Source organism: Mustela putorius, unplaced genomic scaffold (genome assembly GCF_011764305.1).
Source record: "Mustela putorius furo isolate JIRA1106 unplaced genomic scaffold, ASM1176430v1.1 tig00000198_pilon_pilon_pilon, whole genome shotgun sequence".
Taxonomy (NCBI): domain Eukaryota; kingdom Metazoa; phylum Chordata; class Mammalia; order Carnivora; family Mustelidae; genus Mustela; species Mustela putorius.
Window position 1 is genome coordinate 5,870,818 of NW_025421311.1, and position 15,339 is coordinate 5,886,156.

The window sequence follows — 15,339 nt, forward strand, 5'->3', positions numbered from 1 at the left end:
ATTTTTTTTCTTTTGGAGAAAAGATTTTATTTGGATCATTGTAATTTGCTGTGTTTTACAATGAATATAAGTTGAATTCTGTGGTGAATTATGAACCATTTCAAATTTGAGATGGATATGCTGAGCTTATGTTATTAGGTGCATAGAAATTTAGTATTACATTTCCTGTTAGCATCATTAATCATTATGAAGTGTTGCTCTTTATCTCTACTTTTTGCTTTGAAGTCTAGTTTGATATTAGTCTCCCTATAGCAACTTTCTCTTGGTTCATGTTTGCATGGTGAGTCCTCTGTTCATTTACTCTTTACATTATATATGCCCTTATATTTTAGATTTGACTTAGTAAGCAACATACGGTTCTCTTATCAGGTATGATAATCGCTTTGCAACTGGAGGATTTAGTTCATTTATCTATAACTTATATTATTTAAATTTCTACCCCCTTCCATTGTGCCTTTATTGTGAAATATTTTAATTTCAAACATTTTAAACTCCGTAAGCTGTTATTACTTTTTGAAACATCAGTATTTATTTATATTTATCCAAATAGTTATTCTTTATGATATTTTTATGTCTTGTGCACAAAAGAATTTCCTTTTTAGTTCAGGTTTACTGGTGTAAAAATTCTGTTTTGACTCTTCTGAGAACCTTTTTATTCTTTATTTTGGAGGGATATCTTGACAGATTTTTTTCTTCAAAGAAACCTTTTTATTGTTCTAACTTCTATTATTGAAAGCTGACCGTTTTCTTGTTCCTTTGAAGATACTGTGTATTGTTTACGATTTTCTTATCTTTGATTCTCAGCGAAACTATGAGTGATTATTTATTTATTTGGTGGCAGGTAGATGTTGTAAGGACAGATGACCTTGATCTGGGCTATCCAGGCTTTTATTTTTATTTTTTATTTTTAAAGATTTTATTCATATATTTGATACAGAGAGAGAGTACAAGTAGGGGAACAAGAGAGAGTACAGGCTGAGGGAGAAGCAGGGAGCCTGATGCAGGACCTGATCCCAGCACCCTGGGATTATAACCCGAGCCGAAGGCAGCCGCTTAAGTGCCTGAGCCACCCAGGCACCCTAGCCTGGCATTTAGAGTCTGGGGCTGTTCTGTTTCTTTTCTGTGTTTGTTCTGCCTTGAGTCCCGGCTGGGTTATTGCCCTTCCGGGGGTTTTAGCTGAAGGTGTGGGTTAGCAGAGCTGTTCCATCTGGGCAGGCTTGAACTTCATAGTCCTGAGACTGCCAGGATCTCTGCTCAGCTCTGAGCTTCTCAGTTGATGCTTTTTGTTTATTTTCACTCATTTTGCTGTGTGTGTGTGTGTATGTGTGTTTAGAAGTTGTCACACTTCTCATGGGAAAATTGTATGAAGAAATTAAGATTCAGTGTTTTGTTGGCTACTTCTCTCTAGGATCTGGACCGTCATATTTAGGCCTAAGGTTGCTCTCCTGTGTTTTCCAGATAGCAGATGCTTTTAGGGAAAAGTGGAAATTAATATGGGGCTTGCCTCAGGGCATGTCTGTTGTCTTTTTCAGTACTTCAAGTCCTAGCTGCCTTGGTTGCTCTCTGTTGCTTTCTGTTTTTTTTTTGTTTGTTTGTTTTGTTTTGTATTTAATCCAGGCTTTATAGTTAGTGCTATAGGCCACCAGAGTATTAATCTGATACAAACAACAGCTTTATAGCAGGAATGATAGCTTTTTAATCTTAAAGTTTTAGCAGCCAGTGATGATTATTGCTTAGATCCATTATTTTATTAGGATATGCAAAACTGTGATAATCTGATTCTATTTCTAATTTCTAAAATGTTCTCTTTCACAGTATATGTATGTGTATGAGAAATTTGTTGGAAAGACATGCTGTTGTGTGTGTGTGTGTGTGTGTGTGTGTACTCCCCCCCGCCTCCCCCACCGGGGTCTGGATTTCAAAGGTAACCAATATGGTATATTTTTAATGTTTTTCCTCCTCTTATTTCCATAAGCACCCCTGCCACTTTGGAACAGAACTACATAGTTTGTGAGCTGCAGCAAAAAATAAGTGTGTTGTATTCCTTCTTGAGAAGCCACCTGAAGAAGAAAAGTATTGTATTTTTCTCCAGTTGTAAAGAGGTACTGAATGATTAAGAAATTCATGTTGAATCATCCTTTTTAAAATAGCCGATTTCCATTAGATAAATAGCAGTTTCTTCTGTTCTAATAACTACAGTGCTAGAGTCGGTGAGGAGTGTGGTAAATAGTGTGAATACTGGTAGAACAAAGCATTGAATGTCTGGACTAACCACAGTTCTTTATAATCCGACACCTCCCTCCATGAATACTGAACAGAGTGTGCCGTTTATTTCCATGCTTTGATGTCCTTGATCATGCTGATCTCTGGAATGCCCTCCTGCATTCCTTTACACTAATGTGTTGAATGTCCTGTAAGGCTAAGCTCAAATGTTACATCTGGAGGTCCTTCTGTGATACTCCCGATCCCCTTGTTATAATCAGCGATTTCCCTCTGTCCTTCCATAGGGTATATGTCTTAAATTTAGCTAACACATTTGTTTAACACTAGTCATGTGCTTGAATAAAGCATTCAGTGATAAATAAGAAAGTCTCTTCACTTAAAGAGAAGGGACCTTGAGTGATTTTTATGTCACTTACCTCTCTATATTTCAGATTACCTGAGCATACATAGTTGTTGGCATATAGTAGGTAGATTCTAGACTTACAGCTTTTTAAGTACTTAGCGAGGTAAATATTCCAGTAAATTTCCATCCAGCTTATGGGAAAGATCAGTAATGGTTTGTCTGTTGTACTCTGTTCTTTTCTGTCTTTACTCTTTTTAGGAAACCTCTTCATTTCCATGGCTTTGAATGCCATCTGTGTTCTAACACCTGCCACATCAACATCTCAAGCCCTGACCACTCTCCTGAGCCCCAGATTTGTGTATCCACTTAAATACTAGAGATTTCCAGTTGAGTATCTTGAGGGTATCTCAAGTTTAAAATAAGAAAAGCAATTTAAGATTTCATATTCTGAAGATCTACTCCCTCCCATTTCTTCCCCATCTCAAATGACTGAATCCTTAATTGTTGCCTGTCTTCGTCTCATTGTCAATATAGTGGTAACTCGCATTAGCTCTACCACCTCTCACTGCACCTCATGCTATCGCTAAATCTAAGCCGTGCTTAACTTTCTCTTACTCATGGCTGGTCTCTTCATTCCCACAGTCTCTTTCCTATAGTTATCGCACACTCTAACCAGAGTGATCTTGGAAAATTGTCCACCTCAGTAAACTTTTTCAAGAGCAGGAGTTTAAGGACAGTTTTCATTCAGGAGATGCAAACTGTAGAAAGTTTTCATGCTCTCAATTGACCCTTCCTAGGTTTGCATATGCATTTTTGAGCTTGGTTTGCCTGAGAGTGCATTTGTCATCTGCAGGTTAACCTTTCCCCTCCTCCCTTTGCATGATAGCCCTTTTATAACTGCAAAAGAAGGGCATGAGTTGCATCCATCTGTCATCTTCCTGGTGCATTGTCTCAGGACCTGAGAACCTTCCTGGCACCAGGAGCATTGCTGTTGAGAAAGCGAATGGCTCTAAGGACGAGGTAACAGGTTTTTTGTGGTTCAGTTGGCTTACCATTCTTTACTTTTAACAAAATCTGTAGGGAGACTTAATGGACTTCTTAGATGATGGATTTTTAGAAATTTTATTTATCATCATTTTGGAATATAGGAGTTCAAAGAGTTAAGGTTCTTTCCAGTACATTTTCTTTTTTTTAAACTAATTTTTAAAATTCCAGTATAATTTTACATATAGGGTTACATTAGCTTCAGGTGTATAATATAGTGGTTCAGTAATTCTATATATTATTCAGTGCTCACCATGATAAGTGTACTTAATCCCCATCACCTATTTCACCACCTTCCCTCTGGCAACAACTAGTTCTCTAGAGTCTTTTTTTTTGTCTATTTATGTCTTTGCTATTTTCTTAAATCCACACATGAGTGAAATCATATGGCATATGTCTTTCTCTGATTTATTTCACTTAGCGTTATACTTTCTAGATCCATGTTGTTGTAAATGGCACGGTTTCATTCTTTTTTTATGGCTGAGTAATATTCCATTGTATATATGTATCACCTATTCTTTATCCATTCATCTCTGCATGGGTACTTGATTCCCTGTCTTGGCTATTATAAATAATGCTGCAGTAAACATAGGGCTGCATATATCATTTTGAATTAGTATTTTTGTTTACTTCGGATAAAGACCCCGTAGTGGAATTACTGGGTCATATAGTATTCCTATTTTTAATTTTTTGAGGAACCTTCATATTGTTTTCCTTAGTGACTGCACCAGTTTGCATTCCTACCATCAGTGCACCATGGTTCCTTCTAGTTCATTTTCTTTATTTTCATGAAGACATTTTCTTAACATTCATATTAGAAAGAGAAAATAGGAATAAAATAACACAGTACTCTGCCTCAATCTACCAGTTAGTAGTATTCATTTATTAATATGTAAACTAAAGAGAAATAAAGCTAACAGCTCCATTTACTTCCATATAAGAAGAGATGTAATAACATCCAATGTTGTATAACAAAATTATTATGTTAATTAGTTCTTCTTGTTTTGCTTTTAAAAAAATATTTATTTCTTTATTTAAAGAGCACTTGCAAGTGAGGGGTGCAGAAGGAAAGAGAAGCAGGCTCACCATGGAGCAGGGAGCCTGACACAGGGCTTGATCCCATGATCCTGAGATCATGACCTGAGCTGAAGGCAGACACTCAATCCACTGAGCCACCCAGTGGCTTTATATCAAATTCTGACATTTCTTGTACTGGTCAGTTTTATACTAATGAAGTATAGCTTAGTCTGAGAATTTTTAATAGCTTTATGCCCACAGGGAATTAGAAATTAAAACTGATATTCATTATTTTATCATAGAAAGTTGTGAATATTGTTAATATAATCAAAAGACTTTGAAGCATAAAATTCTTAAGTTAAAATTCTGTGGGGTCAGAAAGTTGACGTAAGAGTTCAAGGAGGGGGTGCCTGGGTGGCTCAGTGGGCTAAAGCCTCTGCCTCTGGACGAATATGGAATTTTCGGCTCAGGTCGTGATCCCACGGTCCTGGGATCGAGCCCCACATCGGGCTCTCTGCTCAGAAGGGAGCCTGCTTCCTCCTCTCTCTCTGCCTGCTTCTCTGCCTACTTATGATCTCTCTCTGTCAAATAAATAAATAAAGTCTTTAAAAAAGAAAAAAACGTTCAAGGAGAAAAATAAATGCAAAATTTCTTTCTCGAGTTTATTTTGTCTCTAATTTTGTCAAGGGCTTACTTCTTTTGTAGCAGTTTTAGGTTCATAGAGAAGTTCATAGAGAAGGAGCCTTCTTTCACACGGCATGACCTTTATTATTTTTTCATATTTTAAAAATGATTGTGGGGATCAAATTGCTCTGCTACTTAGAATCTATTTGATACATGTGTAAGAAGTTTATTTTAAATTCTCAGCATTTATAGGGACGCCTGGGTGGCTCAGTTGGTTAAGCGGCTGCCTTTGGCTCAGGTCATGATCCCAGCGTCCTGGGATTGAGTCCCACATCGGGCTCCTTGCTCGGCAGGGAGCCTGCTTCTCCCTCTGCCTCTAGCCTGCCACTCTGTCTGCCTGTGCTTGCGCTCTGTATCTCTCTCTCCTCTCTCTCTCTCTAACAAATAAATAAAAAAAAAATCTTTAAAAAAAAATAAATTCTCAGCATTTATAATATATCAGAAATTACAGGTTTTTTTTTTTTTTAAAGATTTTATTTATTTATTTGACAGAGAGAGAGAGAGATCACAAGTAGGCAGAGAGGCAGGCAGAGAAAGAGAGGAAGGGAAGCAGGCTCCCTGCTGAGCAGAGAGCCCCATGTGGGGCTCGATCCCAGGACTCTGAGACCATGACCTGAGCCGAAGGTAGAGGCTTAACCCACTGAGCCACCCAGGTGCCCCAGAAATTACAGTTTTTGCAACTAATTACATTTGGAAAAATGTCCACTATCAAGTTGAAAATGTAAAGGGAGCATATTTTTAAATAAATTCTCATAGGAAATAATGTGATCAAAAAGTGCTTGAAGACCTCACCTCTAAGACTGCATTTTCCCTTCTCTGCTCCGCATTTTTTAATTGGTGAAACTTGTGCTCCTTAAAGCATTTTTGCTGTTCATCTCATAAGCTTGCTGTGCTGCTGCTGTCCTGAAGTACCAAACTCTTTTCCCTGTTCATGTCTAGGTTCAGTATCTGTACCGAGTGTTCTGCCGGCTCCGTCCTGGCATCTCTATCCTTGCCCTGCACGGCCGCCAGCAGCAGATGAGAAGGATGGAAGTCTACAACGAATTTGTCCGCAAGAGAGCCGCTGTGCTCTTTGCTACTGATATTGCTGCCAGGGGGCTGGGTAAGAGCTTAGCAGAAAATATTCTGGAATCGTGTCTTATAGAATTTGCTTATAAAGGGATGGATTTGGGAATTCATAGTTTGATTCAAAAAATTGGTCCTTCTTCTCTTAGAAAAACATGTAAATTAAATTAAGGCTCTATCAATGAAAAATGTGTTTTCACCTTTTGTGCTTATTGTTTATGAAAGTAATCCTAGAATCCTGAGGAGCCCACAAAATCAAAGGAGGATTAAAGGTTTAAAGATAAGAGGAAAAACTACTCTGTTTCTTCGAAAATTGGAAACTTGATAAAATATTACAACTTAATAAGAATATTTGAAGTCACATTTTGTCACTAAATAGTTTTATTTTAAAAACATACTTAATGTACTTCAGCTTTCAAGAAGTCACTGATACTGTTTTACAGCTGGTGGCTTTATGGTGGCGGGATGGGGTACGGAAGTAAATTAGAGGAAGTTTGTGAATACAACATGAGAATAAATAGGTGGTAAATTTTTCAGTTACTTTATGTTAATGACTGTGACAGATTTTATATACACATGAATGATACATCCAGTATATCTTCATATATACTACCCAGCTTTACTGACGATCTTTTTCATAATTCCCTTATTTCTTCCCATCTCCCTGTTGGTCTGGGAATATTTTAAAACATATCTCAGACATCATATGCATTTATTCCTGTGTGACTGGAGGCTGTAGCTAAGTATGCATATTTTTAAAGCTCTCTAGCCTTTATCATTATGCCAGGACTTTGGTAAAATCAGCATTTTGTATTTAACTTGTTTGGGCTATGTAATAGTCTGCTGAGGAAGTGGTATACCAGTTGTCTCCAATCTTCTATTTGTGTTTTTAAGTTAATAGTTAATTAAGATTTGCTTAGTTTGTGATCCCAGTTCTGATCTTTCTCAACTGTCCTAGCAGATGTCTCATGCTTGCTTTTCTAACAGTTCAGATGCAGTCTGTTTCTCTCTTCCTTGAGACCCTCTTACAGCCTCTGTCTTCAGCTCTCACCTGGACTGTTGCTCCGTAAACGTCATACACATTTGTCATCCTGGGACTCTTCTATCCAGATCTCTTCCTCTTTCTTGATTTATTTTCTCATTCTCTTTTAAAACATTTATAATCTATTCTGTAGGGGTGCCTGGCTGGCTCAATTGGTGTAGCATGTGACTCTTGGTGTTTCGGTTGTAGGTTTGTGTCCCACACTGGGTGTAGAGATTGCTTAAAAATAAAATAAAAAGTAAATAAAATCTCATTCCCTGTAGCTTTTTCAGTAAGGGTGCAGCATGGGAGGTAAATTTGAGTTGTTATGTGCATGTCCTGTTCTTTTTTTTTTTTTTAAGATTTTTTAAAAAAGATTTTATTTATTTGACAGAGAGAGACACAGTTGAGAACACAGTGTCTGGAAATGAATGAAAACTTCTGTAGCCAAATATGTGTATAGAATAATTATTGCTGAGAAATGAGAAAAAGGAACTTAGAAAGATATCATTAATTTGAATGGAGATGGGAAGAGCAAGGAATGTAAAGTTTCATTTAAATTGAGAACTCAGTTTTATAGTTCACCAGGAGCCCATGAGAAGTGGGTCCTTTTAGGTAATTAAATATCAGGATATTTCATTATTTGTCTGACACTAAGCTATCTCTTCTGTGTCAGATACAAAGTAACCTTCATATTCAAACACTCCTATCAAAGGAGAATTGTTTATCTCTTGGTTCATGCAATGAATTTTATTTTTAATAAAATTCACAGATGAGTTTGATGTGATGGAAAGCCCTGCAAATAATCTTGTAAAATAAAAACAGTGTGTCAGCTGGGTGGTTCAGTAGGTTAAGCATCTGCCTTTGGTTCGGGTCATGATCTCAGGGTCCTGGGATCTAGCCCTGCATTGAACTCTGTATTCAGCAGGGGGTCTGCTTCTTCCCTCCTCTGCCCCACCCCTGCTTGTGTAACCTCTCTCTCTCTTTCAAATAAATAAATAAATAAAATCTTTAAAAAAAAAATGTAGTACAGCATGGTAGATCTTGAAACTGATTTCTTAACTTGACATTCCTTATGTACAGATTTCCCAGCTGTGAATTGGGTTCTTCAGTTTGATTGTCCAGAGGATGCCAACACGTATATTCACAGAGCAGGTAGAACCGCCAGGTAGGTATGCTGACTCATTTCTTTGCTATTGCAGTTGGGAAAGTAAGCTGTTGATAGAATGGTAACTGATGAGCATCTTTCTGGAGAGCATTTGGTAACAATTAACCAAAGCCTTAGCTTTCCTCCTCATACCTCACATTCAGTATTGAAACACTGATCTTAAGAAAAGAGATGGGTAAAATTTCAGTAAAGATATTCATCTTACTGACCTTTGTAAAGGTTGAGAATTGGGAATAATATAAATAATCATAGTAGGTTTATGAGTGATTATGATTTGCCACAGATGGACAGTTTTTTTGGATTTACCTTGTAGCATTTACTTTCTCATTGAAACTGGATGAGTATTTATAACATGGTTGTCAGTGAGACATTGATACTTGATGATGGAAGAGACACCACATGTTATTCTGCCTGGTCCAACAGTTTCTTCCGATTTTTAAGTCACGACTTGTGCTGAATGGTTTCCCAGAGATGGCAGGATCTTTAGACCCAAGATTTAAACCATCTTCCAAGCAGAACGTATCGTCTCCAACAGACTTGTCCTTCTGCTTGCCCTGTGTCCCTTTCAGCAGGTAGCCCCAAGTGTACCCTGTCCCTTGTTTCTCTATTAAATCTCTTCAGTGTGTAGTTATTTTAAATTTCTTTGAATCCATAGTGTTTGAATGACTTTGAAGAAAAAAAATTTTGGTCATATCTGGTGAATTTTGTTGTATGTTTTGGCTGATGTGAAGGTTTTTCATGTCGTCCTGTCACCTGAGAACAAATAGAGCTCTCCTTCTATTCATTTTTAGTCTTAATAACGTTTGATTGCTTGAGTCACATTTACCTTGTGGGCCATTAAACATGGACTATAATCAAAATGTAGTCTAGCACATTTCTTGTGTCCAGCATCAAGAGAGAGGATAGTACAATAGTGAAAGATAAAGCTATTTATGTACTTTGGGGTCAAGAGTGTTTTTATTGCAATTAACAATGTAATTTGAATAAGCAGTTGAGTTAGAAGTGGGTTCTGTATATGGTGTCATCATGCCTTCAGACAGACTTGCCTGTAGACTGGTGACATTTCAGCTTCTCATGGGGTCTAAGGAAATTAGACCTGGTTAGAACAGAGGTCTTGTTTTTCATTTTATGGAAAGGTGGGTGGTGTATCATTGATGCTCATATGGGCACCTGTTTGGGTTAGCTTTCATAGTGAGAGACTCAGAAGTCGTGAGTGGTGGTTGGTGGAATGAATGTTCCTCCAATATTTCATGTTCTTCAGTAAATGGATAGTATGTATGAATCCGTACATGTACCTCTGCACACGTTTGCAATCTGGATAAGGTGGGGCGTGGCTTCTCATGAGCATACTGCTCCAGGGGCACACGGGCTTGTTAGTTTCGCCATTTGGTTTGGAGATAGGGCAAATACATTTCTTTATAGAACACTTTTATTTGTTTATTTGATTTATTTGTCCGAGAGCATGAGAGCACACAAGCAGGGGGAGGGGCAGAGGGAGAGGGAGAAGCAGGCTTCCCGTGAAGCAGGGAGCCTGACGTGGGGCTTGATCCCAGGATCCCGAGATCATGACCTGAGCCGGAGGCAGATGCTTAACTGACTGAGCCACCCTATAGAACACTTTTAAATAGTATTTTACAATTACTTTTCTTTTGTGAAAATGATTGGACATCTCTCTGCATCAGAAAACAGTTCACCAGAGAGGATTATTTCAAGGTTTTTGGTTCCCAGAGAGGTTGTTGAAAATCTTATGTAGTCGAACATACCAAGGTGAAGGTTAAATTGGTCCTAATGACTGGAGATGAAGGTAGCTACAGCAACATCACTATTGTATTTGAAGAGAAAATACTAATTTGAAAAACTATTGTAATATCTAATGTCATTAATTTTTAAAGTACAAGTCTGTTTTGATCCCTTGTAACCAATTAAAAATGTTTGAATTGACTCTTTTAGATGAGTAGTCAGTGGGAATGTTTAGGATATGCAATCCTTTTTTTTTTCTTGGGCAGTTTAATAAGAGAAATAGTGAAATTGCAGTTTAAAAGTTGCCATTAGTGGGCTTACAGATAATTAGAAAGTTTCTTGGGCCATGAGACTGGATAATTGAATTGAATAAGGCTAAATTAAAATTTGAAACTAATTAAAATCCTGTGTTTATGCTGTAATTAAAACTGGGTTGCCAGATAGTGTTTACTTGTGGAGGTGAGCTGTAATATTATGAATATAGAGAAATGAATTCATTGCTTTGTGGCAAAATAGCTAAGGTTTGAGGAATCTTTTTTTCCTTTATGTGATTTAGCTGAGTGGAAATGGTGATTCCGGTACTTTTCTTGAAGTACTTTGTTTTAATTTATTCACCTAAAATTCTCTTGATCCGTAGTATTGAGAAAAATTTGGTCTTTTTTCCTTAACCATCCACACCCCTTTTAACAAAGTGATCTCATTTAGAGACTGAGACAGTCTCATTTAGAGACAGGTGAGGCAAGGAATATGAATATAATTTTATCAAGCTTTATTCTGTGACATAGTGTACTTAAAAACGATTGTTTTTAGGGCTTGCAGTGCTTGATACTCATAAAAGCAAGCTTTTCCATTTCTCAAGATGATGCCCATTTGAAAATAAAAAATATTTGGTAATGAAAAGTAGGCATACATTAGATATTCCTCTTTAAACATTTTTTTCAAATTAATTAATCCATTAATTAATTTTTAAGAATAGGCCTCACGCCCAGTGTGGAGTCTAGTGCAACACTTGAACTCACAACCCTGAGGTCAAGACCTGAGCTGAGATCAAGCATTGGATGCTTCACCCTCTGAGCCACCCAGGCTCACTCACCCCACTCCTCTTTTTTATAAGTGCTTTTATTTGGAGAGTAGAGGTCTTTGGATGGAAGATATGAGTTATAAATAACTGTTCATATGTAACTGTTGGGAGTTTAATTATAAAAGGTGAGAGTGCCTGGCTGGCTCAATTGGTAGAGTATGCCACTCTTGATCTCAAGTTCATCAGTGAGAGCCCCACGTTGAGCCTAGAGGTTACTTAACAACAACAAAAAAAAGATGTGTTTATATATGTGCAACTGTTGTTTTCTAGAGTTGGGGTAAAATAATTCCAGTGGTATTCCCCTAAGCCTTTCCTGCCTGATCTCAGACTTTGTGAATGATGTAGATAGCAGAGTATGGTTTCACTAGGGGGCAGCAGAGGCCAACTCTTTGCTTTGCACGCTCCTGGGCAGCAGCTTAAACCAACCAGCACAGATGAAGATGCAAAGTAGTTCAAATTTTTGCTGTGATAACTTAGAAGAGTTTATGGTTTGTGGAAAATACTGGTACTTTATGGAATAGATAATAAAGGGAATTTTTTAAAAGTGTCCTTAATTGTTTTGTAAATTGAAATAATAAAAGTAAAAGACAATTTCCATGAGCTTTAATTTACTGAAGGTTACCCTGAATATATTTAGGTATGAGATGGGAGCAATCTTTGCTGGTGGAGATTCTTGCTTCTTTAATTCCTTTAGCTTAGATTTATGAAGATCTTATTTTCAGCCTGCTTCTTCTAGGTAGATAATGGTTCTTTTTTTTTTTTTTTTTTTAAAGATTTTATTTATTTATTTGGGAGAGAGAGATCACAAGTAGGCAGAGAGGCAGGCCGAGAGAGAGAGGGGGAAGCACACTCCCTGGCGAGCAGAGAGCCCGAGCAAGACTCAATCCCAGGACCTTGAGATCATGACCTGAGCTGAAGGCAGAGGCTTACCCCACAGAGCCACCCAGGCGCCCCTGGATAATGGTTCTTTACATGGCTTTCTGCCTTGGTCTGGTTGCCATTTAGAAATTTAAAGTTTTTTTGTTTTTTCAAAGGGCAAAACCAGTTCTTTATTTTGCATCAAGAAGCATTGAGCTGGGATGGAGATGGGCCAGGTTAGCTACAGAGGTTGATAAGTGGGCTGATATTTCTTAGGAGTCGGTTAGTTCTGGGAGCTTTCCCCTTGCTCTCCTGCAGTCTGTTCTCAACACAGCAGGCACAGTGATCCTTTTAAACACAAGTCAGATCATGTCAGCCCTCTGATGGCTTCCTATTCACTCCGAATAAAAGCCAGTGACTTGATATTTATTATTCAAGCCCTTCCAACTGTACTTTCTGTTCCCCTCTGCTCCTATGCTTCACACTGGTGGAGCTCTTTCTCCTTCATGCTGGGCATGTTTTTCCCTCCTGGCCCCTTTAAGTTACAGTTTCTTTTTCTGGAATGGTTTTTCCTTGAGCATCGGCATGGCTATCTTTCTTAACCTGCACTAATCATTCCTCCTCACCTCACTCTGTACTTTCTTTTTTCCATACCAGTACCTTCAAATATACTAGGGCTTTTCCTTCGTATATTGTTTTCCTTTCTTTTCACTAGAATGGAAGCTCCATAAAGGCAAGGAAATATGTCTACTTAATTGATATACCTTTAAACAGGGCTTGGCACAGAGTAGACGGTTCAGATAACACAATTACTTTGTCAAATCAGACTCAGGAATCAGAGCTTACCTAAAATTAATTAAGCTACTGCAGTGTAACCACAGTATACTGTGCTACTGCAATAGCACAGTACAGTAGCTTAAAGCAAGAATCATTTCTCCCGGTTTCTGTGGATCAGAAATCAGGTGCGGCTCATCCCTGGCTGCTCATTTGTGTCCTCACAAGACTGTAGTCAAGGTGTCACACAGTACTTGCAGGCTCCGCTGGTGGTGGGTCCCGTGACAAGCTCATTCACGTTGCAGGTGTCTCTGAGGTCCTTGCTTGTGGTTTTTCTTTTTGTGGGGCTTTTTTATAACATAGTAGATGGCCTCATCAGTGAGAGTAAGGGAGAGAGTAAGACAGGGTAAAGTGAAAGCAGCAGTGTCTTTTATGACCTAGACTTGAAACACAAACTCCATCTTACCTGTCATATCCTAATGGTTCCACAAATCAGCCTTACTCAGTGTGGGGAGGGTCACAAGGGTGTGAATGCAAGAAGGCCCAGATTTCTGGGAGCCATTTTAGTAGTGGCCTATCACACCTAATATCAAGCTTTCCTAACAGTTTCAAGGATGTAGGAAGGTAACGAATAGTAAGGGATCTGTGAGCAGTAAGAGGTCTGGGACCTCCACCATAGTTCCACAGGGCCATTCTCAACATCTCAGGATAGGCTGTGGTCCAGTCTGACCTCACAGTCGCTAAGCTGGTTGTGCCGTTTATCCCTTCCACAGATGGGCCATTGGTGTACTTGGTCACACGCTGCCTACAGAGACCTATCCCTTGTATCCACACGTTTAAACAGACCTGGGACATCCTGTCCTTAGCATCTGTAGGTGAGGGCTCACATGCTAGCGTGTGCCATGTTTGTTTCCCAGGAGGCCTGTCATTCGTATATTTATGAGGAGACTTGACTGCGTCCCTTTCTCATTTTCAGCAAGAGGATCCTATTTCCTAAGGGAATGAGCGGGTTGTGGCTTAGCCATTTACTTTCTGACACTCAGATATCTATTAAGTGAACAAATACAAGAACTCATTTGGTCTTTATATTGGTCTTGTGGGAGAGGCTGTTCTGTTAGGAAATGATTTCTCAGGGATTGTGAAGTAAAATGTGTCTAAGATCCCTTGGGAAATGCCAGGGCTGGGATTTGTACTTGGGTCTTTCTGACCCTATGACTCCTGTTTTTGCTGGTGTGCCCCAAACCAGATATTTTCATTTAGTAAAATCTAGTGGCTGCTGCTCTCAGGTGGGGCTTCTAGAAGGCATGAAAGCCAGGTGCTGGAAGAAGGAAGGTAGGTAGATACCTTTACTTAAATTTGCTGCCATTCATGATCATGAAGATAAACTAAAACTATATCCATTTTCCTTTTTTATTTGGAACCCGAGAGACAGATACTCCCTAGTTGATCAAGAGTCTCTTTAAAAGTCAAGAAATTTAGTTTTGGATCTGGCTCTGCTGCCTGATGGATTTGGACTCTGTGACCAGTTCTTAATCTCTTTAAGCCTCAATTTCTTCTCCTATAAAATGGGGTTAATCACCTCTTTCAGTACTTTCCAGAAAGTGTAATTTCACCTAGTATAATTTTTAGGCACTACTTTTATTTGTTTTCTTCTTGTTTTTAATGTATAAACACTTAGTCTTTTTTAAAATTCTGGGGCCAGAGTTGATGGACTCTAATGATTTTTGCCCTTTCTCTGTGAATTCCCTAAATCCTTGTTCGTCATCAGTTTGTTAGAAGCTTTCCATGCGACGCATGTTAGCCAACTTGCTTTCTTTCCAGTTTCCCTGAATTGTTTCAAATTGTTGAGCGTCTTCTGGTATACCTCCTGTATTTCCAAGATCTCATGCTACACGTGACTTTATTTTTCCCAGAATATTTCCCAGTCTGTCCTTTTCTTTTAAATCTAGTGTAGAGTCTTTAGATGTTCTGTGAGTCAGAGATCCCCCTTCTCCCGGAATAAGCTCTCCTTTGTGCCACGTTGTACACGAGGAACAGAAGCGTTGGAGTCTGATTCCTATGGCTGCCTGTGTGCCTTCGCAGGGCCGAGTGCACTGTTGTCCCTCAGTGACAGGCGCCGTGGGGCTGTTGCCACAGGTAAGGTAAAGACATAGGGAGGAGAGAAGGAGATGCAGGGAGGGGCAGAGAAAGAAGGCTTTGGAATCGCAGAGTGCCCAAGAGTTGTCTCTGTTTCTCCATCTCCTGGTCCTACTTATATTGTGACAATAGCTTCTATGTTAAGAATCACAGGTATAGGACTTTAGATTCTGAAGGGACCTGGA

The 15,339-nt window shown here is 38.7% G+C and overlaps 1 protein-coding gene across 1 annotated transcript in view; it reads left to right on the plus strand.

The window, feature by feature from the left end:
• The window catches only part of DDX10 (DEAD-box helicase 10), a 277,103-nt gene that overhangs the window by 21,437 nt on the left and 240,327 nt on the right, over window positions 1–15,339 (plus strand). Inside the window, exons 7-9 of the mRNA XM_004764391.3 lie at window positions 1,976–2,102; window positions 6,251–6,413; window positions 8,481–8,565. Coding sequence (XP_004764448.1) covers window positions 1,976–2,102; window positions 6,251–6,413; window positions 8,481–8,565 — 375 coding nt within the window. The remainder of the gene's footprint in view (window positions 1–1,975; window positions 2,103–6,250; window positions 6,414–8,480; window positions 8,566–15,339) is intronic.